At 36.4% G+C, this 24999-nt stretch overlaps 7 protein-coding genes across 8 annotated transcripts in view; 3 read left to right on the plus strand and 4 right to left on the minus strand.

Annotated features, from left to right (window-relative positions):
• On the plus strand, nucleotides 2300-6584 carry LOC104717350 (protein CUP-SHAPED COTYLEDON 3-like). The gene is made up of 3 exons (XM_010434904.2): nucleotides 2300-2653; nucleotides 4624-4889; nucleotides 5769-6584. The coding sequence occupies exons 1-3, from the start codon at nucleotides 2443-2445 to the stop codon at nucleotides 6348-6350; spliced, it is 1059 nt and encodes a 352-aa protein (XP_010433206.1). The 5' UTR covers nucleotides 2300-2442; the 3' UTR covers nucleotides 6351-6584.
• Nucleotides 7878-10086, minus strand: LOC104717351 (12S seed storage protein CRC). Its single transcript, XM_010434905.2, has 4 exons — nucleotides 9747-10086; nucleotides 9276-9607; nucleotides 8746-9183; nucleotides 7878-8434 (listed from the first exon to the last, which is right to left on the minus strand). Exons 1-4 carry the CDS (start codon nucleotides 10048-10050, stop codon nucleotides 8057-8059), a joined length of 1452 nt encoding a protein of 483 aa, XP_010433207.1. The 5' UTR covers nucleotides 10051-10086; the 3' UTR covers nucleotides 7878-8056.
• On the plus strand, nucleotides 10991-13099 carry LOC104717352 (prohibitin-1, mitochondrial-like). Its single transcript, XM_010434906.2, has 5 exons — nucleotides 10991-11509; nucleotides 11763-11879; nucleotides 12052-12222; nucleotides 12306-12518; nucleotides 12603-13099. The coding sequence occupies exons 1-5, from the start codon at nucleotides 11252-11254 to the stop codon at nucleotides 12795-12797; spliced, it is 954 nt and encodes a 317-aa protein (XP_010433208.1). The 5' UTR covers nucleotides 10991-11251; the 3' UTR covers nucleotides 12798-13099.
• On the minus strand, nucleotides 13207-15270 carry LOC104717353 (NAC domain-containing protein 73). Its single transcript, XM_010434907.2, has 3 exons — nucleotides 14835-15270; nucleotides 14536-14725; nucleotides 13207-14062 (listed from the first exon to the last, which is right to left on the minus strand). The coding sequence occupies exons 1-3, from the start codon at nucleotides 14982-14984 to the stop codon at nucleotides 13482-13484; spliced, it is 921 nt and encodes a 306-aa protein (XP_010433209.1). The 5' UTR covers nucleotides 14985-15270; the 3' UTR covers nucleotides 13207-13481.
• On the minus strand, nucleotides 17108-20544 carry LOC104717354 (receptor-like protein kinase 5). The gene is made up of 2 exons (XM_010434909.2): nucleotides 17839-20544; nucleotides 17108-17754 (listed from the first exon to the last, which is right to left on the minus strand). Exons 1-2 carry the CDS (start codon nucleotides 20429-20431, stop codon nucleotides 17357-17359), a joined length of 2991 nt encoding a protein of 996 aa, XP_010433211.1. The 5' UTR covers nucleotides 20432-20544; the 3' UTR covers nucleotides 17108-17356.
• Nucleotides 22535-23396, plus strand: LOC104717355. Of its 2 annotated transcripts, XM_010434911.1 has the most exons (3): nucleotides 22535-22768; nucleotides 22869-22981; nucleotides 23070-23396. In XM_010434911.1, the coding sequence occupies exons 1-3, from the start codon at nucleotides 22691-22693 to the stop codon at nucleotides 23374-23376; spliced, it is 498 nt and encodes a 165-aa protein (XP_010433213.1). In that variant the 5' UTR covers nucleotides 22535-22690; the 3' UTR covers nucleotides 23377-23396. The 2 variants fall into 2 exon arrangements, with proteins under 2 accessions (XP_010433213.1, XP_010433212.1); XM_010434910.1 differs by having other exon boundaries at nucleotides 22535-22981; nucleotides 23065-23396.
• The window catches only part of LOC104717357 (dnaJ homolog subfamily B member 13-like), a 2247-nt gene continuing 701 nt past the window's right edge, over nucleotides 23454-24999 (minus strand). Inside the window, exons 2-3 of the mRNA XM_010434912.2 lie at nucleotides 24286-24698; nucleotides 23454-24035 (exon numbers count right to left, since the gene is read on the minus strand). Of these exons, the coding sequence (XP_010433214.1) occupies nucleotides 23600-24035; nucleotides 24286-24698 (849 nt within the window). The 3' untranslated portion in view covers nucleotides 23454-23599. The remainder of the gene's footprint in view (nucleotides 24036-24285; nucleotides 24699-24999) is intronic.

The raw sequence follows: 24999 nt of genomic DNA on the forward strand, positions 1-24999 counted from the left end.
AGATTATAAGAGAAGTATTTTTATATTAAATTGTTAAACAAGTGGTGGTGAAGCTCATGTTTGGAAGTTTTTACATAAATAAAACAATGATTAGTAATTTTAAATTTAATATTTTCTCACTAAAAATATTATTTAATTAGTAATCTTTAAAAAATCAAATATTTTCAAAGATTATTTTTGAAGTTTACAAAATATTAGTGCTAATTAAGTAAAAACTACAGAAAATCAATTTTTGTAAATTATGCAAAAATTCTAAAACGTCAAATTTGTATGAACATGAGGGATTATAGTTTTATATACGAACATTCAATGATAAAGAATGAAACCATGAATAGTGATCACCATAGTTTAAAGGCATGACCGCAGACGATAAATAAAACCTACGCACCGACTACCGAGACGGAGACAAAAAGATCACACAGTTTTATCATGAGTCGGGGAAAGAGCCCAAAGAAGCATGGTAAAGTATCAGTGTGTAATCGAGCCTTTAAACTATTCTATTATGATGGTGTATACTATATAATCGTGCATATTATATATAGTTGACCTGGTAAATATTGATTAATATTTGGTACGCATACATTCTTACATATTGGAAGTATATTGTCTCTAATGTTTTAAATAAATTGTCCACTCGTCACATATATATGCCACATTTGCATGTTAGGCGTAGATTAATTGTCTAAGTATTAATGTCAACTTATTAATTCAAATGATTCAGTGTATTTAGTCTAATCTAATTGATACTCCATTAAAATGGAAAACTAATTCAGTATCAAATCAACCAATCCATTCCATAGAGTTAATTTTTATAGTCTTTTTAACAAGGTCCCTATTTTATTCAAATATCGATAAGACATGATTTTAAGAAAAATTAATCAAAAACCAAAAAAAAATTACGTGGGGAAAAAGAAAACTATACGTGTAATCAGCACCGACATTGTTACAACTTAGAATATAAGTTAGACAAAAGAGAAAAAAAAAGTAGCTTGTAAATTCCGAAAGTTTGCAAAATCCGTTCCAAATGAATCGTTACAAAAAGAAGTTTATCACTAAAATTAACTTGAGACAAACTAAAGTAAAATCAGTATTAGTTATAGAGATCAAAATAAAACATTTCATAGCCCATAAAAGGGACTCAGACTCTACATAGAGGGGATATATCTCCGGAGCTTCTCATACAGGATGTTGCCCTCCACCGGCACTATCCAACTATGTTACCCATGGAGTTAGTTTTAAGAAAAAGTCAACCATTGTATGGTGTAAAATTAATTCCCTAGTTAACAAAAATTCCTTTAAGTAAGAGGCATATATGTATCTTGCATGCTGTTTACAACTTTACATCATGCCTTGCCAATCCCTTTCCTTTGAATTTGATTTCAAATCAGAAAAAAAAAAATCCCATTATTTGACATACCAATTAGGTCCACATGACTATAAGAGGATCACCAATGACCACTTAGAGTATAATGTTATATTTCCTATAAATATATGGCCAACAATAATTGATTTAACACAGGAAACGTAAAGTATTCGTGGCTAATTAGACTACTTAATCGTTGGCAGCAACAAAATCAACTATATAATGAATTTCCTAGTGATGCATTTGATATGAACAAAATAAGATTCATACTAATGTTGGAATACGTATCACCAAATTTAAATCTTTAGTCTAAACCTTTTTTTTTTTTTTTTGGCAATCATCTTTAGTCTAAACCTAACTACTGTAATATAAAACAATGTTATCGAATTTCATAAAAAGTTTCTTATGTATAGTATGTGTGTGTGTACTTTTTATTAAGTAATATTTTTCATAAAGCTAAAACTCTAATTATTTTTTTTAGTAGTTTTCACTTTTCAGGATATGATACTATCAATGAAAAATGTACACGAACTAATCTGAACTAGTGATCGATCTACAAACGGAATTTACCGAATATTTACATTAAAAAAAATGTTATCAAAGTGTAAACGGTTATATGAACAATAAGAAAAAGAAGGGAAAAGTTTGGTCTGTTTTCCCTAAGTGGATAACAATGAAACCAAAAGAGAATATTGGATAGTAGTGTCCCATGAGACACCTCACAACTAAGATTTCTTGTGACTTTGGTTTTTCTTGAAACTTCCCACCATAACTAACTACATATATTACACAAGCATGGACCCAATTAATCTTATAATATTGTAAGAAACTCTGACTTGTCATCTTCTATCCTTAGCTACATGCATGTTATATATTATTATATTTCCATACATCATATAAGCTAATTCCCCCCTAACTATAAATATATACATTTTAAACATATATATGTATCTCTAGCTACCCCCTCTCTCTCTCTCTCTCTCTCCCTCCCTCTTCCTCTAACCTTTGTCCATGCCCTACTAATTCTCCTAAAGGTTTTTACATTTACATATAGCTATTAAGCAAAAACTGTTCACATAATGGGTTTGAAAGATATTGGGTCCAAATTGCCGCCGGGCTTTCGGTTCCATCCAAGTGATGAAGAGTTGGTTTGCCATTATCTTTGCAACAAGATTAGGGCCAAATCTGATCAGGGTGATGTTGAGGATGATGAAGTTGATGAAGCCTTGAAGGATGCTACTGATCTTGTGGAGATTGACTTGCATATTTGTGAGCCATGGCAGCTTCCCGGTACGTAACATATTAATTTTATAATTCTGAAATTTGGTTATATATGTACCTTTGATTGCTAATTATGTGTGATGTGTCTATGAGTTTGTGTATAGACAGATTTTATATGTGTATATATGCTCTGTCCACTCCTGGTTTTGGGTGGGTTTTAAATTGCTTTCGTAAAGATTCTTGAAACTTTCCATCGAAAAGATTATATATGCTTGACATTAATTGAACATAAAGAAGAAAACAGATTCTTTAAATCAGATATGTTTCTGGGGATCGATTAATTGGTTATATATATATATATATATAACATATCTGTGTTATACAATTAGAGGCTTTAGAGCTTACTTATGTGAATTAGTCAGATTATTGTACATGTATACACACATACATATACATACACGTGCGTATAAATACGCGTCCCTGTCGTTATAATGATTGTACATATACAGATTTATCATATATACTTGAAACCGAATCTTCTTAATAATTTGAAAGATTAAAAATATTTGATTGTGTCAACTGAAACGGGGTATTCACATAGATTCTAGATTTTTTAGACTCACTATAATTGCATTAATAATACTTTGAGACATTATCCGGAGTGTCTTCTTAATTAGTTGAGATGCATGCTAGTTTTTTAAAATATAATGTTTAGATTATTGATAAATAAAAAGTCTGGAGGCTATACAAAAGGCAAGATATATATAATTATAGTCCTCACCGGTCGTTATAATATATATATATAATCCATCATTATAGAGTTATCATAAATTATATTATAAATTTTAATTAATCATTATATAAGTAATATATATTTATATGTGTGTACATGTTTGAATGCTTATAGTGAATTTCATTTTTGTCTGTGGTTCTTTTTTATACCTTGAGAAATTGTGGAAGCTTTTTAAAAAGGGGACCGAGATTCCTGGTGTCATATTTTGTTTCTTAACTTTTTATATTGTTTTCTTCGTGATTTTGACTTTTCGGTACTCTGTTAAAGATAACTTGTCGAGTAATAAAATTAAAAGTTTGTTAATTGTTGCATTAAAGAAGACTAATTAAAATGTAATCAGAGAATAAACAAAAATGTAAGCTTTTGAGTGTAAACACGAAGACCTTTTTTGCACCATATCACAAGCAACTTTAAAGACTCAAGAAACCTTATAGTTACTTTCATGACCACCACGATCTTGTTGTGTAAATTATTCGAATATATATATTTATGTTTATGTATAATTAAAAAAGAAATATATACTATTAAGGATATGGTTGATGATAATTATGTCTACGAAAAAGAAATTGTGGTCTATTACTCTTCTTCTCAATTAAGGTAAAATAAAGGAATCTTTTGTTAAGTAGTCATCACATCCCCGTTATCTTCCTGATCATCTTCTATTAAGGATCAAATTAATGCGAAACGGATAGGAGGAATGTTTGAGAGAGCAATAATTTCCCCCGTTGAAGTCAAAATCGTAATTATTTTTTGCCAGAACTAATAATACAATGTCTCCCGTCCTCTGTCTTGTCCACATCACAAGTCTTATGTCATCACATTAACCTTTGACATATCACTGTTTATATATGGAAAGGAGGTTAGGAGACGTCTTTTTTTCACTATAATGGACGTTTTAAATAGCAAACTAAAAATAAAAATAAGTTTATAGGTACTTTTTTTTTAGTATTTGTTTATGATATCCGGTTATAAAGAAGAATAACGTAAATTTAAATTTCTAAATATTTTTTTTTTATAAAGTTTCTTCCTGATTTAGAAAGCTTCTTAATTTATTTACTTTTGTCTTTTCCAATCTAAATGCTAAAATAATTAGACTCATATAAACAAATCAGTAAGAAAATAAAATAAAATTATGAACTTATAACCAGACAATCGTTTGTGATTTTACTCTATAATTTACATAATATTCAATATTTAGGATATAATTTTATTCTTACAGTTTTTACCTTTGGTATGTTATGTAAAGATGTGGCAAAGCTGAACGCAAAGGAATGGTACTTCTTCAGTTTTCGCGATAGAAAATATGCGACTGGATATCGCACAAACAGAGCGACAATAAGCGGATATTGGAAAGCAACAGGAAAAGATCGAACAGTGATGGATCCACGTACTAGACAATTGGTAGGGATGAGAAAAACACTTGTGTTCTACCGGAACAGAGCACCAAATGGGATCAAAACTACTTGGATCATGCACGAGTTCCGTCTTGAGTGTCCTAACATCCCACCTAAGGTACTTGATTATTCCCCAACAATTCTTCCTTCTCTCTTTGATGCTACTAACCATAATTAGTATAGTCATTATTTCATAATAATTACGTCTTAATGAGCATCACTTGCAACGTGCCTAAACTCACGATGACATGTGTCTATTCGTGGATGTCCCATGCTGCCATGCATAGATATACTATAGTAGATACACAAAATTAATGGTACCAGCGTATTGGTTTTTTATGCAAACAGTATTTTTCAAAGAAAAACGGGAGATATCAGCAGTTTTTTTTTCCTATTTTTTGGTGCAAAATTATATTAAGTAAGCTCACTAGAAAAATATTAACTCAAGCCTTTTTTTTATTTTTCTCTAAGTTCATCATAAATCGTCATAATCCATTACTGTATATTTAGTACATGCATCCGATACAATATAGAATTCATGAGATCTGTCTCAATATAAACTGGCAAATATATGGATATATATCTTTTTTTTTAAACTGAAACTAATATTTGGTCATTTTCACGCTCAATATATATAGGATTCGTTACAAATGTAAACCTGAATATATCTCATATATACAAGTCATATATATAAATATAAACCAAGCATTAGTGTATGTATATTATATGTACGATATATGAATGCATGGCTGTGCGTGGCATTAGCGCATGATGAGATGGCAGCAAGTACAAAGAATGACACATATATGCAGAAGGAAACAATAAATAAATGGAAGAAAGAGACAAAAGTGACTTTAATGCGTGTTTGGTTATTTGCATGCACGAGACCGCACGTAACGTAAAATTTCATGCATTTTTATATACATTACATTTATATGATTTTATTTTTATTTTTATTGACAATGTCCTCTCGTTTTCTGTCGGTATGTGGACACAGGAAGACTGGGTCTTGTGCAGAGTGTTCAACAAAGGCAGAGACTCATCACTACAAGACAATAATTATAACAATGATCATCAGACCCAAAGGCTTGAAATCATTGACGCTACGGATCTTAATTACTCCCGTAATTACAACAATCAGTTGCCACCTTTATTATCGTCTCCTCCACGTCATCAGCAGCAAGAGAAGATGAAAATCCAAGTTTGTGATCAGTGGGAGCAGCTAATGAAGCAGCCTTCAAGGACCACCGAACATCCCTATCATCAACATTGTCTTCATCAAACCGTAGCATGTGGTTGGGAGCAGATGATTATCGGTTCACTGTCCTCATCGTCGAGCCATGGCCCTGATCACGAGTCCTTGCTAAATCTGCTTTACGTCGACAACAGCAGTACTGTCAACATCACTGATGATCATCATCAAAATTATGAGAAGATTTTGTTGTCACCAGATATGACGAGTTTGGAGCATGACAAGACATGTATGGGATCATCGTCGGATGGTGGTATGGTTTCTGATCTTCATATGGAATGTGGTGGCTTAAGTTTTGAGACCGACAATCTCCTCCCTTTTCATTGAACATACTATTCAAGGGTTTGGCCGATTTGTTGATTCATGATTTACAACTATTCCATCTATAAATTTACATTATTATGCATATGAATTGTGTGGCATTTGGGTATAGGGTTTGTGATTCTAGGTATCTTAGGAGATTGTTATAATTAGCTTGCTTTTAGGTTTTCTTCATTTTTCATTTTAAAACTATATGTAATTCCTTTGCCTATGAATATTATCTTCATTATTAGTCTTCTTTGTTGTAAATAATATTATATATAGATACTCATTATTTATCATCGGTCATCTTACATTTTCAGATTATACTTTCTTTTAGAGTTTGTCATTTGATTAGTTTTTTTTTAACATTCCCTAGCAAACTATAGTATTTTTAGATTTACAAAAAAAATAAAAAAGTTCAATCAAAGATAGGAGCAGTATTATCGAGAAAAGAGTCCTAATAATATTAAAATAAAAATATTTCTTTTACTAAAAGAATATCTAACTGATTGAGATGTTTTTAGAGTACTTCCATCAATATTATATAAGACAATCACCGCCAACGGTAGAAGTCACGATCGTTGTTCAAAAAAATAAAAATAAGAATATTTTAATTGAAATAATTATAAACTAATGAAAAATATCCAGGTGTATAAATAGTATAAAAATTTCTTCTCATTCTGAAAAACGATTTCTCTTTCTCTCTTCTTTCTTTTTAATATTTTCTATTTTTTATTTATTAAAATTTTGGTAAAGCAACGACAAAAGAACCATCAGTGGAGTTGTCCTAAATTATTAGGGTATCTGAAGCGGCAGTTTTCCAATTAAAAATTAAAAAGTAATAATAAAAAAACACAAAAGTTGAGAAACATTTCTTTCCTCAACACCGTAAAAATCGGTTCTCAAACATATGTCAATTTGTAATAAGTTAACTTTTTTTTTCTAAATTTATTATTTAAATATATAATAAAATTAAAAACAAATAATTAAATATACTATTTTGAGCAACAGATGAACGTTGCTCTGATGTAGATGGTCTTAGATACTCTTATTAAAATATTATTGAAAGAAGAAAGTGAGTAGAAATATCTTTTCATTAAAAACATTTTAATAGGTGTCTGTATATAATTAAAAAGAAATTCTAAAATTTTTAAATTTAAATAATAACTATAATTTAAATTAATATATTAGGTTGGTGCTGCTCTTAGTTTTGTTAATAAATTAGGTTGCTAGTAAATAACGTGTAGCCGTAAATTTTGTACTTGAGTTTAGCTAAAAAGAATCTCTTCCAAACTATCTTCTATTTCTTCAGTAATTAGTTATCTTATTACGATTTAAAATTTTAACCTTATCCAAACTGTTTAATATTTTGACCAAGAAGAAAACATATATTCAAAATTAAAATTTGTGTCAAAAAACTGTTTGAACACAAAAAGTATTTTGAAATGAAGAGACTAGCTCAGCTTTAGAAGCTAAAAAAAATAAAGAGAGAGGAATCTTGAAGTGTCAAAATCCATCATTACTTTTCTGAAAAAAACTGGCGCAACATTGTATATGCAACTCGAACCTTTCATTTATTTATGAAAAGAAGTGTTATTACAAGTAAGTGCCGCAGACACACAGTTTACACAAACGCTAAAGGCAGTGGGGGACATGATTACAAACTGACCATACTTTTATTAGGAAAAAAAAAAACGACTCATTTAAGCCTCGACGATCTCCTCGATATACTATTGTTGCCTACCGGCGGATCGAGTTAAGATGGTCTCAAGGGTGTTAAACTTGATCCTCCTAGCTTCCTCAGGAGACACCTGGAAGCCATTTGATATGACCGCTAGCGGCAATCCCCTCAATAGCGAGGTTCGACCTGCCAAAGTGCTGATCATCGCGTTTTCATTAGTCTTGAAAGAGATCCACTCGAAGTTGTTTCCGTGGGACTGGACGACGTATGCGAACCCTTGTGGAATGACCACGAGCTGTCCCTTCTGCACCTGCTGGTCCAACACATTCTGTCCGTTGTCGTTCACAACTTGGATCCTTCCTTGTCCTCCAGTGCAGTACAAGATCTCGTTTGCGTTCATGTTGTATTTTGGAAGCACCATCGCATTCTGCAACATGTAATAAGAACATGTGGTAGCCTACGATTTTATTACGTTTTGCTAAAGAAAATAAATTAATAAAAAAAATTCTAACGAAATTATTAACCATGTAATTAGTATAATAGATTAGATAAATTATATTGATTTTTAAAATTATGTGTATGGATAGGATATGTTTGGATATTTGGATTTCAATCTCTCTACAACTATCTACTAAAAATAAATTAAATTTTAAATTTGTATACTATGCCTAGTTTATGTTTTTGGTAAAAAAGGTTGATATCTCTAAATTTATAATAAAACAAAAATGTAGTACTTACACCCTGGATATGGCCACGTGTGGCGCTGAGCCTGATGTACTGCAAGATGGGCAAGGTATAGCTGTTGACGCTGGTAACACGACCAATGTTGGGCTTGTACACGTCAGCACGAGCAGGGTCGTCAATGTTCTCGTGGGACCTCATGCTGTAGATAGTCTCCTCAAGGCCGTTGTCTTGTGGGCCACGTGGGCGTCTCCTCTCTTCGCTCTCGTAGGGCTGTCTCAAAGGCGGCCTCACGACCTGGAAAGGTCCCTTTACACGAACGATGTTTCCACGGCTGTCTTGTTGGTTCTGAAGCTCCTGAGCCAACTGAACGTCGATTTTCAATGCTTGAGCTATGATCTGTGCGTCGAAGCCGCTCCACATGTTTTTCTGTTCTTGCTGTTGCTGCGAACCGCCAAAGCCACCCTGTTGGTTGTTTCCGGCCAAACGGAACACCTATAACATAGAATCAACAATTAAATATTAGTTAATCTGACACGGTATAGATCTTCTAAAACTGAATGTGCGTCATGTTTATATATGATTACTCTAGGGTTGCGGTCAAGTTGGTTTTGGTAGTTGGCGATGTCTAGAAGAGCGATGATGACAAGTGGCTGTTCTCCGGAGTTGTAGATCCAGTGGGCAGAGCCTGGAGTGATGGCAAAGACGTCTCCCTGTCGAACATGTTCTACCTTCTGGTGCATGTCACGGAACCCTTGTTGTTGCTGCTGTCCTTGTTGCCCTTGTCCTTGTTGTCCCTGTCCTTGCCATGGTTGTTCTTTTCTTCGTCCTTGTTGTCCTTGTTGCTCGCCTTGCATGGGCTGCGAGTCCATGAAGGTCTCCGCACATCCAGGGACCACTCTTCCGCTAATACCTCTTCCTATAATATAAAATAATTTTATATACAGAAAGAAAAGAGTTATCGTACAGTGAAACAATTGTATGTTCATTAATAAAACTGTGATATATACATATTTGATTAGAAGGGGTAATATGTATGGAGAGATTGATATATAGACCTTGAACAACGTAGGAGATTTTTGGGGAAGTGAAGAAGGTGGGCAAGTAGAGACCGCCTTGTTCAATTACATAACGAGCTACGGAAACACCAGCACATCGGAGGTGAGGGTGGTTGTGATCCCAGTACTCGATCTGACCGGCCTCACTTTTGATAGTTTCGGTGGCTTCAAGAACGTCTAGGTTATCAAGGTTACACTCGTTCTGTAGCTGAGGAGGAACCCCAAGAGATTGCCTCGCAAGGCAGCCGTTAAGGACGAGGAGAACCCCGAATGTTGCAACGAGGAGATTGCTGAGCTTAACCATTTTCTTTTTGTTTGTTGTGAGAGATGATGGATGAAGAGAACGGGACTTAGCAGGAGTTTATATATTGTCGAGTGAGCTCAATTGTTTGTGCCACCTAAGATTGGGTTTGCATGGGGTCATGAGTCTATGTTTTTTACACGTCAGTCTGTGAGCTCGAGCAAGTGTCTCTTGACGTTCATGCGCGTAGCTCACTCTCCGCATATGCCAAAACACGACAAATTCAAATGTATCTATCTCATTTTTCGCTTCGTTATCCATCCGTACAAATTAGAAACTCTACTGGATTTATCTTTGATCATCGTCTTAGAATGGCTTAACCATGATATGTAATTGAACTTAAACGGGAGAAGAAAATCTAATTTTTACAATTAACACATCGTTACATCACCGGTGTCCACAAGTTTTATTAATTATTTTTGGCGATGTGATCGAAGAGCGTAGTAGAGATACAGCCAAAATATTATTTTATAAACAAAATAAAAGAACTTAATGAAAGAAATATAGAGACAAGAGGGAAACAAGGTGACACATGAGAGAGACGCGGCGACACTAGGCGTGTTTGATCCGTTGTATCTGCTGCGGACTTGACTCGACAACTGTTCGGTTGCATGTTTAGCCGCGATGACAAGTGTCTAATATTCTCTACATGGGCTTATCAAAACCAAGCCCAATAAAGTATTATTATTCACCGTTAAGCCCATCTAAAGTATCTAATGGACTATAACGTAAGCCCAAAGGTTTTTTCCCACAAAAAAAAAAAAAAAAATGTGACACCGTCCACATTTCTCCAATAGAAAGCGAGAGAGCTTAAACCCTAAACCCCCTTTCTCACGATCTTCCCCTTTCTCCAGTAGCAAAGTTTTCCAGGTAAGCTCCTCGCCATTTCGCTTGTATATTTTGTTTTAATGGTTGTGTAACAATCGATTCATGTTAAAATTTTAATGAACAAGTGAATTTTGGAGGTGGGTGAGAGAGAGTTTTTTTTATTCGAAGTTCTTAATCACTTGTTGTTTATGATTATGCCAAAGATGCGAGTATCACTGTTTGGTTAGAACTTAGAAGTATTTTTGAGCATGTGGGTTCGTTAAATTTGCTATCTTTTATGTTTTCGTGTGCTTAATCTGACTTGATTTTGTTATTTGGATGATAGAGAGTTTAAAGTTGCATAAGTGAGTAGATCTGAGTCAGAATTTTTCAGTGCATGTTTGTTTATTCTGTTTCTCCACACCTGGATATTGATTTTGATTTGTTAATAAATATTGGGGGGATTGTCACAGAAAGAAGGATGAATCTCAACGTCAAAGTTCCGAAGCTGCCAGGTGGTGGTGCCATTTCTGCGTTGCTTAAGGTTGAGATTATCGGTGGGCTTGGTCTCTATGGTGCCACACACAGTCTCTACAATGTTGATGGTGGACATCGTGCCATCATGTTCAATCGTTTAGTCGGTATTAAAGATAAGGTTTGTCACTTTTTCTTCAAATTGGGTCTTTTAGCTTTGTAGCGAATGTATTTTCCTGATGAGTTCTTTTGCGGTTTGTGACATTTGGATGAAATTTTCTAGGTTGATCTGTGGTCTATTAATCCCCAGGGCTGATTTGTTGTCCATGTTTGGTTATCATTCATGAAATCTTGTTGTTCTGTTGTTCCCATTGAGCATAATAACAGTCTTCTTAATTCACAAGAATGTAGTTAGTAACCTTTTCATTACGCAGGTTTACCCTGAAGGTACACACCTTATGGTGCCTTGGTTCGAAAGGCCGGTCATCTATGACGTTCGCGCTCGACCCTACCTTGTTGAGAGTACATCCGGAAGCCGCGATCTTCAGATGGTACTCTGCTTCAACAGTTCAACTCCTCCCATTTTCAGTCAGTTTTGTTTTGTAGGATTTAGAGAATGTGAAGTCCTTTTCAACCATTATATGATTTGCATATATGCCACTGTGGTGTAATGTCGACACACAACTTCGTAAGCCTTAAGTTTGTGGGTTTTGAAACTTTCAGGTGAAAATTGGGCTTAGGGTTCTCACGCGTCCCATGGCAGACCAGCTACCTACAATCTACAGGAGCCTTGGTGAGAACTACAGCGAGAGAGTTCTGCCTTCTATAATCCACGAGACTTTGAAAGCTGTGGTTGCTCAGTACAATGCAAGCCAGCTTATTACTCAGAGAGAGGTATACAAGTGATTGTAAATATGTGATCCTCTTTTACTCTTTCTTAGTGAAGTTATCAAAGATATTTTTCGTGTTACTCTTAGGCGGTCAGTAGGGAGATCAGGAAGATTCTGACTGCACGAGCAGCAAACTTCAACGTCGCGCTTGATGATGTGTCCATCACGACTTTGACATTCGGGAAGGAGTTCACGGCTGCCATTGAAGCAAAGCAGGTGGCAGCTCAAGAGGCCGAGCGGGCAAAGTTCATCGTCGAGAAGGCTGAACAAGACAAGAGAAGTGCAGTTATCCGTGCCCAGGTAAAGATAATTTCTCTACATTTCCACTTATCTAAAATCTGAGACCGAAATTGTTGTATGACAAACTCGTCATGGCTTGTGTAGGGAGAAGCCAAGAGTGCTCAGCTCATTGGTCAAGCAATTGCAAACAACCAGGCTTTCATAACGCTCAGGAAGATCGAGGCTGCAAGAGAGATTGCGCAGACCGTAGCTAACTCGGCGAACAAAGTGTACTTGAGCTCAGACGATCTGTTGCTTAACCTACAAGGGATGAATTTGGATGTGGATGCAAAGAAGTAGAGAGGCTTAAGTAAAATCCTATGTGGTTCATGTCGTCTTTTCAATTCCTCAGATCCTTTCGAACAAAAGCCTGATATGTATTACTAAACACTTTTTTAAGGTTGTTCTTGTGATCTATATCTCAAGGTGAATGAAAATTGGTCTTCCAAAGAAAAAGAAAAAAAAAACTGTTTGCTGATTGAGTTAATTGTAATAAACTTATCGTTTGGGGAGTAAAAATTCTATGAGATTTGCATTTGGAGTTAAATGGCAATATTGTGCGAACGAAGAAAAATGGTATATTATCGAAGCCTTTAAATTTTCTATAAAAATGATCTTGCAGATGTTAAGCTAATTGAGCAATTAGACCACGTCCAAAGTATGTTGGCGCTAATTAGTACACCCCACATGCATATCTCTGCCGACAAGATATCAAAATGAATTAATGTACCAAAAGACAAGGGAGATCTTTGTACATTTTTTTTTTCGTTATCGTCCAAGGAATTTAAATTGTACAAAGCAATAAAAAGGGTGAGAAAAATGTTTTATGACAAAAGAAAAGACAAGTTACGTATATAAGTTTGCACAGTAAATTTAAGTTATTTTCAATGTATGTATGTTGTAGTAGTATGAAAGTATAATGCTTAGATTATATACCCTTTCTCTTATTTTACGACCGTCGATATAAAATTGATTTTTCTTTTTTTAAGGGATAAAAGGTTGAGAGTCATGAACCAAATGGTTCTGTACCCCGGTCTGATTAAACGAGATAAGAGCCGGAATATTGTGATAATACTCACCGGCTCCGGCGGTTCCTCCTCCACCGCCGTTGCTCTTGACGTTACCATTGTTATGATGAAGATGGTAATGAAGGTGGCGGCCACCACCTCCACCGATACCGTGGAGGTAAGGTCGGTCTTTAGCGGTGGCTGCTGCAGCTACTGAGCCACCACATTGGCGTGGTTGAGTCTGGTAAAAGACTTTGGAGACAACGAGCTCGCCTTCTTTCTCTTCCTCGTTGATACCAAGATGATATTGATGCATTACCCAATTAGTCTTCTCGGGCTTTTTTTGTTTGCCGTAGTTTGTGTAGAGCACTAGGATTTTCTTGTAGCCTCTCACTCTTCCTCCGGCGAGAACTGGCCGTGTTTTGCCGGTTTTGTGCCACCGTGTCTCGCCACCGACTTCGGAATCAGTGTGGACTTTACGTCGTTTTCTTGTTCCCGTCGTGTATGCTTTCGACGGTCGGTGGAAGAAATGACGGACCGTCCCGTCCTTGTTCACTCCTATATATATATATATATATATAGCATTCATCAAACTTAATTAAATTTAATAATTGGATTAGCTACATTTTCTTCTATTTGACCATTTTATGAAATATGATTTCAACATAAAAAAATATATATATATATATATATAAATGATTTCAACATTTTTGAAATTTTTACTAACCATTACTAGCTAGTGGAAATATAATAACAAATTTTGATCATCAACCGTAATTACAATGTTAATGATTTTATGTTTCATAACATTCAAATGGATGACACTAAATTTATAGATATTATAACATTTAAGTGTATATGCTACATATACATAAAAAAAAGATATGTAATCAATTTTTAAAAAGTATCATAAAAGTTATATGTTCTTTTTCCATGTCAGATAATTTATTTAGATTATATGAAAATGAAAAATATAATTATATGCTCATTTAAATAACAAATTAATTGATGATTGAACAACATAGAATCACCTGGCAATTTCTCAGGATGGGTATAACAGATGCCGTTTTCACCATCGATGGTACGGATAAACTCATCTATGAGAGGATGAAGCTTTCTTGCGTCGTCTTTTACCTTTCCTTCAAGATGCTCCAGTACCTCTTGATCCGTCGGATCAAATTTCACTCCAGCGGGTAGTCCCGGCAAGTCATGGATCCCCGCCTACATAAATCGGGGTTTTAAGTACTCATGAATCATGATCAACTAATATAAATGATCGAACAGTTTCTAAATGTAGAAACTTGATGTAGCTATTGAGAGAAACAAGAACCTGTTCATGAAACTTGAAGTTATGGCCACAAGAAGGACAAGTTTTGTGGCTTGACACCGGTAATGAGGCTCTCGGAGACTCAGCCGACGTCGGGGAGGGAATGATTCTTTCAACGGTCTGAACATCGCTACGGTCATTGCACCAAGTCATGTTGTTTTATGTCTCCAAGGTTCCTCTTGTGCATATCTCTCTTCTCCTCTTCTTTCACTGCTCACAACTACGTCAGAATAAACAAAGGCATGAGAGAGGGAGAGAGGAAGAGAGGAGGGAAAAAGAGTTAAAGATAAAGCATATATGTTGTTTCCTAAGAAGAACTCTTTGAGGTTATCTTGAGAAGGAGGAAGGAATTGAATTCTTGTTCATCAATTTTTAAGTTGAGTTAATTCTCCTTTATTGCACTTGATTTTAACTTTGTACTATCCATGAGAGAGAGATGAGGTAAGCCTAAAAAATATATTATTTAAGCCTCATTTTATATTGTGTACAAATGTACCATACACTACATATAGTAAGAAATAATTATATAAAGACTTAGATTTGTTTAATAAGTATGTAGAAACATACATGCTAAGTAACAATGAGAGAAAGAGGTACACCTACTACTCAACTTGAAAGTGAAGTGTTAATATATAAATGTAAAACTTTTAAACCTTTACATTTACGTATATGTAACACTGATAAGCTATTGGAAGTTTTCTTCTTCTTGTTTTTGTTACAAGTATGCATATAGAAATTACAGACTTTGTAACTTCTAGAGTTAGCATTATATTATATAGACTTAAGTTTCTTTCTAAAACTGCAATGTGATAATCTTAATAATCAATGAATGGATGATCAGAATAAGAAAAGAAAGAAAAAGAGATTGCTTGGGTTTTAAGTTTTGTTTGGCTTCTACATCGCATGTATGGTGTGGGAGAGAGAAATAGACAAAGACGACTGATCAAACAAAAAAAATAATATGAAAAATAAAATATTGTGAGAGAATATATATGTGAGGTTCCTTGTTTTTTTTTTTTTGACAATGACATTGTTCTACCTTTGGTCGTATTTTGTGTGTGCGCCAATCTTTATAAATATATTCAATATATTAATTTGGTAATTTACTGATATTTAGGATCCAAAAGTGAGTATGAGATGGCGTGGGTTTGAGGCAAGGTGTTGACATGTTGTTGCTGGTCTGTGAGGGTGCTCAGACGTGATATGGTAGAACAAAAGTACAAAACATAAGAAAGAGAAGTTAAGGTCCAATGTCACCCTAGAGTGTATGTAAAGATATTATTACATAACCTTATACTTATAATTTACACATCTGTGTATACATATTTTCTTGTCTCAACGTCTCCATCAGTATATACAGTTTACTGAAATCATATACTTATATATATATATATATATATATATATATACGTTTACAAAAACATTAAACTATTGTCTATTGATATTATCATATTAGTTTCTGATGGGCAGTGTACGCATCTAATATAGTGTTAAGTCGTGAAGAAGTAAGTATACTTTTATTGTAGTAGTTGGTTTCATATTTCCCTTTTAAATATTATTGGATGTTTCAACTTTTGTGAAAAAATATTCTAGGATAAAGTTGGAAGCGATATATCCGCATACTTTTTTATTTAATTTTGAAAATCTTATTTGTCAAAAATAATTATCACGATAACAATCTCAAAAATTGCAAGAAAATTATATTCCTTGAAATACAAATTTTTAGTGCCATAGCACTTTCAGTTGCGAAAAAATTGTACGTAATATAATATATCGAGAATGAATATATAAAAATAAGAAGCTATTTTAATATTGATAAAAAAGAAAAAAAAAAGTTTAAAAGCGAGTCATTATTCTATTTCTTCACGTAGACTTATCATGCATAACAAGGAACCTCAACCTTTATTTATTTTTTTTCTCTTTGTCGTCTGTTTTTGTTTTTGTTTTTTTGATCTCCCATTGTAAACACATGTTATACTACCTATTCTAACCATCAAACTAAACAAAAACTACGTAAAAATGTTACGCTTCTATGTCCGTTGGGAATTTTTTTGTGGTTAGCTTGTTGTTTTCATGGATGGATAGAAAGCGCAGCAAGGTGACAATCAAGAAAACCAATCACATTACTGACATGTGTTTGTCTATGCTTGGATATTTAGTATTTATCATTTGTAATGGCATTATCAGTTACTTTAGCTTTATAAAAATAGTTTGTAATTAAAGAAATTTATAATGGCATATCCTTTTACAAATTAATGCGGTTACGGGCCCGAATATGACTTAATGAAAGGTTGACTATTGGGTGGACAAACCAACATACTGTAGTTTCCAAACATTTCGTTAATTTGGATAATTAATATCCAATCTTAGTAATAATAAATCAACTATAGTAGCTTTATTAGTAAGCATTATCAAGAGCTATCACCTAATTAGAAAGCTCTACTTTTCTGTTTCTTGATATCTTACAATTCGCCTAGCATACCGTTATCCCCGGCCCAACGCAAACTCGGCCCATGTTGGAATGCTCAAACGCTGTTCAAGTCTTCTGTGTAGTATGGCGAGAGTTTCCCACTGCTCTTAGAGCGTTTAGACGCGTTTGGACTACTACAAGAAACAGCACCAGATACCTCTTGGAGCATGATCACAACTTTCCTCATGGAAGGTCGGTTTAGAGGGAGAGGACTTGTACAAAGAAGAGCAATGTGAATGACTTTGCTAATCTCTTCTTTGAACTTGATATCGAGTTTAGGATCGATCACGGGTTCTAAACCGCAATGGTCAAGTGTAGTGCACACCCATTTCCCCAAATCTTTGTCTCCAAGTAATGGATCTGTTGGTTGTTTCCCTGTAACCAGTTCCAAAAGCACCACACCGAAGCTGTAGATATCGCTCTTTTCATTCACCCGAAGTGTGTATACATACTCTGCGAAATTTAGAACTCCGAATATAAGTTCGACTGTTAAAAGAATGTATCATTCAGTTCAGATGGTATTGTTTTGGTGAATACCTGGTGCAATGTACCCGCATGAACCAGCGATCCCAGACATAGCGTCTGGCGTTTTGGAACCACTCAACTGACCAATTTTGGCAATCCCAAAATCAGCGACTTTGGCCCTGTATTTTCCATCTAGCAATATATTACTCGACTTCACGTCGCGGTGCACGATCGGAGGAACACAATCATGGTGCAAGTATGATAATCCCTCAGCAGCGTCCACAGCGATTCTTAACCGCTCTGACCAACCCAACAATACCCTGCCTTTGCGGTCACTATGCAACACATCAGCTAAGCTCCCATTAGGCATATACTCGTACACCAACAACTTACAATCACCAGAGCTGCAACAACACCACAAACGCACAATACTCTTATGCCTAATCGTTCCCAACGTTTCAACCTCCACAGCAAAAACATCTCTATTCAAAGAACAACTATATTCATCTCCTCCTTTAGTAGCAGCTTTGTTAAGTTTCTTCACAGCTACAACTTCTCCACCACTAAGCTCCACTTTATAAACTTTGCCAGAGGATCCAAACCCAATTACATTCCGTTCGTTAAGACAATCAACGATCTCGTGCTCGCTGAAACGAAGCTTGTGAAAGGATCTCCATTTAGACACTGCGAGTCTAGAACTCTTCAAAGCTCTGAGCTTTTGACACTTCGCAACGAACATAACGATCCCAACAACAAGAACCAAACCCGCAAGTGTGAAAATCAATAGGAGAATCCAAACGTAGCCAATGTTTCTAGACCGTGTGATCTTCCTACAAAGACCGTCAACGTCAACGCACAAACCAGGGTTTCCAATGAAGTCATGCGCGTAGATTTTATTCCCGTACAGAGGAGGAATGTTACCGGTGAGACGATTATACGACAGATTGAGAACGTTTAGCTTCAGATTCTGCAGTTCCACCGGAATCTCACCGGAAAATTGATTACTTGAGAGATCAAGATAGTTAAGAACCGGCAAGATTCCGACTTCTTTAGGGATCTCACCGGAGAGATGATTATTAGCCAAATTAAGCTCATTTAGATTCTTCGAACCACGAATCCCTCTAGGAATCTCGCCGGAGAGTTGATTTTTACTGAGATCAAGCCTACTCAGTTGCTTCAATTTCACCAAGCTACTTGGAATCACACCGCTGAAACCATTCTCCGCTCCGGAGATTTCAATCAGTCCCTTTAGCGAACCGACTTCGTCAGGGATTGAACCTAAAAATCGGTTCTTTGAGATTCGCAGATTCGATAGATTCTTCGCGCCGGAGATCGTCTTCGGAATACTTCCGGTGAATGAGTTCTCAGAGAGTTCGAGTAGTGACAAGCAAGGCAATCCCCAGAACTCGTCAGGTACGTGACCAGAGAGCTTGTTGTTACTTAATCGAACCCGAGTCAAGCTCTTGCATTTTCCTAAACTTTGCGAGATTTCTCCGGTGAACGAATTGTCTATAAGAATAAGATACTCAAGCTTCCCTCCGCCGCAGAGATTCGCCGGTAACTCGCCGGAGAATTGATTGTATGAAACGTCTATGTACTGTAACGGCGAGTCAGCGCCGAGTTGAGTCGGTAACGTTCCGGTGAGTCTATTGTTGAAGAGCTTGAGTTCGTACAAGGTTTTGGAGCGAGTTATGCTCTCCGGTAAGGGACCTTCGAGCATGTTCTCGAAGAGGTTGAGTGACTCGAGGTTTAACAGATTCAAGCCGTCAGGTATCTTCCCTCTCAGCATGTTCGTCGACGCGTCGAATCTTTTTAGCGACGTCATGTTACCCATAGCTTCCGGTAACTCGCCTGAGAATGAGTTGTTGAATAGTTCGATCTGCTCGACGGTGTTTAGCTCTGTGATCCAACTTGGGATTGATCCGGTGAGTTTATTGAATGTCAAATCCAAGTTAACCAAACGAGTCAATTTTGATAGATCTGGAGGCACCGGACCGATGAGGTTGCAGCCGGCGAGCCAGAGGATTTGGAGCTCTTTGAGGTTTCCGAGTTGACTCGGGATGAGACTCGGAGAAAACAGATTGTAAGCGAGTTTGAGTTCTTTGAGAGTCGAGACGTTACCGAGTGTGGGAGGGATTGTACCGGAGAGGAGATTACCGGCGAGGTTTAAAGACTCTAGCTTTTGAAACTCTCCGAAGGTCTCCGGAATCGTGTCTGATAAGTTGTTACCGGAGATATCGAGTAACTTGAGGTTCGGGAGATTGAAAGGGAGTGACATTGGGATGGATCCGACCAAGAGATTCTCCGACAAATCGAGATGTTCGAGATTACGACACGCCGTGAAGTCATCGCCGGAGAGAGAACCGTTGATGGAGTTGTCGTAGAGAGAGAGGAAGGTTAGGGAAGGAAGACGACAGATGATGGATGGGAAAGGACCGACGAGCAAGAAGCTAGAGAGATTGACGGAGACGACGGATGACAAGGCGTCGCACTTGACGCCGTTCCATTTACACGGCGTGACGTCGTTGTTGGACCAAGAAGAAAGGGACTGGGCCGGGTCGGATAAGCCCAGTTTGGCTTGCCGGAGAATGGTGGCATCTTGGTTTAGAGATAGACTTAGATACGTAGAGGAGAGACATAGAAGCAGAATAAGACAATAAAACATTTTTCTTTAACCAAAAAATGTTATTGTTCTTTCATGTTTTTGGATTTGTGAATAAAAACGATATTATGGGATTGGTAATTATAAGGATTTGTAGAAGCAAAGAGAGAAATGAACACTGTGACAAGACGACATGTGTGAGATATAATTTACAGTAAATAAGTGTTATTGTTCACTTGAAAAGAAAGAAACAATGGTCACTCTCCAAGTCAACTGAAATGCTAAGATGGTCAAAATGATGGAGAAACATGGGCCATGTGATGCTGGATCTAACTTGACTTTTCGAGTTAGCAACTTTGCATAGACTCTTCTGGATTGAATCAATGTTATGAGTGCACAGCTCGATCTATGTATGTGTGAAGTGACGAGGATCTACTGTGTTTTTTTTTTTTTTTTCTGTTGAACGTTTATTATAATATCCTATGATTTTACTGTATATAGATCTATAAAATTTGTTAAACTGAAAACCTAAAAACCTATGATCCCAACCCTAGATTGAAAATGGACAATCTTTTGTTTCTATAGTGATGCTTCTACATGTACGTTTGTTAAGCCGCGTGCGTGTGTGTGTATGTAGACAAGGTCAAATTTGGTTGGTCGGGAGAACATGATCCAACAGTAGATTTTGTTAGATTACTTTCATTTCATTTCAAATAGGAAAAGCAACAATCACACTTTTGATTTGTTTTGGAAAACTACGAGATTTAAGGGGGAGAAAGAGAGAAAATGATGGATCTTGTCTTTAATCTGTGATCGAATATCACGAGTTTTGGCGATGGTACAACGCACTATACAATAATGATGACACCTTAATCCAATAATGTTTTGAAGAGTCTTGGTCTTCCAACGATAATTACCACCACTCTTCCTAGTTTGAATTCCCTTTACGTCTCCTCAACTCAAGTAGTTTGCCTTCTTTAATTGCTTTAGACCTTTGGCCATATATATTCACACAACGTTATTCTCTTAAGTTCTGTTATTTTTTTTAAGCTTAATTGTTAACTAATTTTACCGCATACCCAAAAAAACCACGTAAAAAAGTTATAGTACGTGATATATTAATATCGATTTAAAAACCCATGTTTCATATCATCATATGTTTTGGGTGTATAATATGTGAGCAGTGAGATAGAGTTTAACATCCCGACCGCCATCTCTCAGTGGGTTCTATGTCCAATCCCAGTACATGGGTCCACTTTTCTTAATGGGCCTCACGACCTCTCACTAGGCCCTGTGAGCCTATCAATATTCGATGGCCGGTTTGCTACGTCTGGGAGGCTTTAAAGACTTGTTACCATCTCTACAAATCACCACATGATTTTTTTCTGTATTTTGTCCTCACTTGCACAGTTCAACAATCACTTCCCGAAAGGTAACCCATCCTAATACTACTCCAGCTCAAGCACGCTTAACTCTGGAGTTCTATCAGGACCCTTGACCGAAAAGATAAGTGCACTTTAGTGATATAGGTGACCAAATCAATTCTTTTAAACCTCTACGCAAGTCTCTCAAACTGGGGTGTCAAATAGAGGATAATAAAGTATTCGGTTTTGAATAGTTATAAGCATATACATAAAAGTGAGTGAGTTGCACAGGTCCATTTCACAACCGATAACCTCATTTGGCCGAAGAATAAATTCGTGCATAGACCAATTTAATACAATTTCTTTATGGACCATCCGTTATAGACAGATTATAATTAAGCCACGTCTTTGAAAAACACGAAGCTAGATTATTTCGTATTTTTGGGCTTTTCCATTTTAGGACCACTGAATTATTTTTCTATTTCAAGAAGGGCAACGTGATAACCATTGTATTCTATGTTATTTTCATGTAGTTTGATAGACTTTTTGGATCGTGTAAATTATATGAAATCACCTGTAAATTTTTATCACATCAACATCATAAAAGTATATATGTCTTCATAGTTTTATACTAAGGAAACGGTTAGTTAAATCCTTTCTGTTACGAAAACCCATATATTTTCTTGTTTCGTTACTTAAATAATGACTTGGTTTTTACGTTTTTTTTATTGCTAATCCTGACCTGCAACAGAAACATAAAAATGGAAGAACAGAATATTAACCTTGAAACCTGAACAAACAACTCAAACGGAAGCAGCCACACACAAAAAAAGAAAGAAATAAGAAATCGAAACCCATAAAATCTTGTGCAATTCTTTCAAATTAGAATAACCATATCATAGAGACAAAACGAAACAGAGATTATATCTAATCATTCGAATTTGAAGAACCAAAAAAAATGGAGGAGACAAAGCAGTCGTTGATAGCATCCTTGCCGGCAGCACCAAGAAAACCGAAGTCGAAAGCACAGAAAGTTGTGAGGAAAACATTCAAAGGAACTGCTCAATTGTCAAATCTACTCCCCACCGGTTCGGTCATGAGTTTTCAAATAATGTGTCCGGTCCTAACCCATCAAGGTCAGTGTCCCACCATCACCAGTCGCTGGCTCACCTGCTTCCTCGTCTTCGTATGCGCCATCTCTTGCTTCATCTTCTCCTTTACCGACTCCATCAGAGACCCAAACGGCAAGGTAATATACATATTTGTTGTCATCACATTTACATACCATGCATCCATAACATTCATATGACATATCAGAACTCAATGTTGTAGGTTAGGTACGGACTGGCGACATGGACAGGGCTATATGTGGTGGATGGATCGATTACTCTAACGGAGGACGAGAAGGAAAAATACAAGCTCAAGATTCTTGATTTTGTGCATGCAATCATGTCAATGCTAGTCTTCTTCGCAATCTCCATGTTTGATCAGAACGTAACCCGTTGTTTATTCCCTGTTCCTTCCGCGGAAACCAGGGAGATCCTTACCAGTTTACCTTTTGTCATTGGTGTAATTTGTGGTGGCTTCTTCCTCGCGTTCCCCACACGCCGTCATGGCATCGGATCTCCCCTCACCAAAGAGTAAATTTCATAGTCAGACAAAAAAGACGGAAAGTTTTTGCGATCTTCAATTTTTGTTTCTATATGACATGTAACAGAATCTTTAAAGAACTATTCTTTTTTAAAGAAAGACTTGTTTAACAACACAAAATTAATCCAAGAGGGAGAGAATTCCCTATAAATCGTATATAACCAAATTATCCCAATCTCCACAAATCATAAGACAGAAAGCTTTAATCATCAGTTCATCACCCAAGAAGCTTCTTAAACCCAGCTTTCTGTTCTGCAGTCAATCTAGCTGGAAACTTGATATTGAACTTGATCCTCAAGTTCCCTTTCTTTGTCTGATCTTTCTGAAGTGGCATTCCCTCTTTAGGAACCACCTCTTCATACTCTGGATGGATCACGTTGGTAACCGGGATAGCAAGCGTACGACCATCAAGGGTTGTGATGTTTGCGGTGTAGCCTGTTAAGGCATCAGCTAGTGATATCTTCTGTGTGACAATCAGATCATTGCCCTCACGAGTAAACACCGGATGGGGTTTCTCGTCGATGATGAATACTAGATCTGCTGGAATCACACCCGGATGCTCGTTGCCTTTCTCTGGGAATGTGATCTTTGTGCCTTTCTTCCACCCTGGTTTCACTCCAATGGTTAGAATCTCTTCCACTTGCATTGCCTTCCTGCATTTCGTAGAAGAAAGACAGAATTAGATACCGTAAATACAATAACTAGGGCCACCTCAAATCACACAGCTAATAAAGCAGGGGAAGTTTATATTCAGCATTGATCAGTTCCTTTTAAATCTATTTTGGAATGCTATGCATAATGTTACAGAAACTAAAAGCTTGATTATTTTGTTTCATATATGTTCATACTTTGGAGGTTACTTTGCAAGTGTGATAGGATTGGTATCTGAGTATGATCACTTACCCGCTAACATCTACAATCTCCCTGGAGATCTTCATCTTCTTGGTGGTTCCTTTGTAGAGATCTTCAAGGCTACAAGGTAATTTGTTCTCGATAGGAGCGACTTTCCTAGCTGCAGCGTGATGATGGTGATGGTGATGATGAAGATGCCCAGCTCCTCCTCCATCACCAAACATGCGGCTAGAGAACCTCTGCCCTCCACTGCCACCGCCTCCACCACCAAACGGGGTCGAGAACCCGAAAAACTCAGCAAATATATCATCGGCACTTCTGGGATTGAATCTGAAAGATGAAGGTCCATCTCCTGTTGAGAAGTAGGAAGCTCCACCAGCAGCATTGGGAGGTGGCACGTTCCCTTTTAACCCTTCCTCACCGTACTGATCGTACACAGCTCTCTTTTGAGGATCGCTAAGAACCTAAAAACAACTCAAATCCAAGACCAACATTAGCCACATTGAAAACAATCTTAGTGAGATTGAGTAATAAGATCAGCATAAGAATCACAAATTACAAACTTTTGGGATCCTAATGGCTAAACTCGATTCGTTCCATAAGGCAGTGACCGACCTCACATAGTCTAGTTAGCCCAAATATAAAAGCAAGCATCTTTTTTACATTCAAAACAATGATTCGTAAACACGAAATCTGAAAACCCACAAGGCAACACAACATCAAACCCGTGATCTTCTACTAATTGAATCTCAAAAAAAAAAAAAA

This window comes from Camelina sativa, chromosome 10, assembly GCF_000633955.1.
Source record: "Camelina sativa cultivar DH55 chromosome 10, Cs, whole genome shotgun sequence".
In the NCBI taxonomy this organism is placed as follows: Eukaryota; Viridiplantae; Streptophyta; class Magnoliopsida; order Brassicales; family Brassicaceae; genus Camelina; species Camelina sativa.

Excerpts from the sequence above, each read along its gene's own strand:
- LOC104717352 (XM_010434906.2), top strand. The coding sequence starts at position 11,252 with ATGTTTGTTTATTCTGTTTCTCCACACCTGGATATTGATTTTGATTTG. Across the intron at positions 11,510-11,762 it reads TAGTCGGTATTAAAGATAAG|GTTTACCCTGAAGGTACACA; the intron begins GTTTGTCACTTT and ends TTCATTACGCAG. Across the intron at positions 12,519-12,602 it reads GTGCAGTTATCCGTGCCCAG|GGAGAAGCCAAGAGTGCTCA; the intron begins GTAAAGATAATT and ends TGGCTTGTGTAG.
- LOC104717355 (XM_010434910.1), top strand. The coding sequence starts at position 22,691 with ATGGAGGAGACAAAGCAGTCGTTGATAGCATCCTTGCCGGCAGCACCA. Across the intron at positions 22,982-23,064 it reads TCAGAGACCCAAACGGCAAG|GTTAGGTACGGACTGGCGAC; the intron begins GTAATATACATA and ends TCAATGTTGTAG.
- LOC104717350 (XM_010434904.2), top strand. The coding sequence starts at position 2,443 with ATGGGTTTGAAAGATATTGGGTCCAAATTGCCGCCGGGCTTTCGGTTC. Across the intron at positions 2,654-4,623 it reads TGAGCCATGGCAGCTTCCCG|ATGTGGCAAAGCTGAACGCA; the intron begins GTACGTAACATA and ends TGTTATGTAAAG. Across the intron at positions 4,890-5,768 it reads GTCCTAACATCCCACCTAAG|GAAGACTGGGTCTTGTGCAG; the intron begins GTACTTGATTAT and ends ATGTGGACACAG.
- LOC104717353 (XM_010434907.2), bottom strand. The coding sequence starts at position 14,984 with ATGACTTGGTGCAATGACCGTAGCGATGTTCAGACCGTTGAAAGAATC. Across the intron at positions 14,726-14,834 it reads ACTTCAAGTTTCATGAACAG|GCGGGGATCCATGACTTGCC; the intron begins GTTCTTGTTTCT and ends CGATTTATGTAG. Across the intron at positions 14,063-14,535 it reads CCATCCTGAGAAATTGCCAG|GAGTGAACAAGGACGGGACG; the intron begins GTGATTCTATGT and ends ATATATATATAG.
- LOC104717351 (XM_010434905.2), bottom strand. The coding sequence starts at position 10,050 with ATGGTTAAGCTCAGCAATCTCCTCGTTGCAACATTCGGGGTTCTCCTC. Across the intron at positions 9,608-9,746 it reads AATCTCCTACGTTGTTCAAG|GAAGAGGTATTAGCGGAAGA; the intron begins GTCTATATATCA and ends TTTATATTATAG. Across the intron at positions 8,435-8,745 it reads CACGTGGCCATATCCAGGGT|AATGCGATGGTGCTTCCAAA; the intron begins GTAAGTACTACA and ends TACATGTTGCAG.
- LOC104717354 (XM_010434909.2), bottom strand. The coding sequence starts at position 20,431 with ATGTTTTATTGTCTTATTCTGCTTCTATGTCTCTCCTCTACGTATCTA. Across the intron at positions 17,755-17,838 it reads ATGCGGGTACATTGCACCAG|AGTATGTATACACACTTCGG; the intron begins GTATTCACCAAA and ends TAAATTTCGCAG.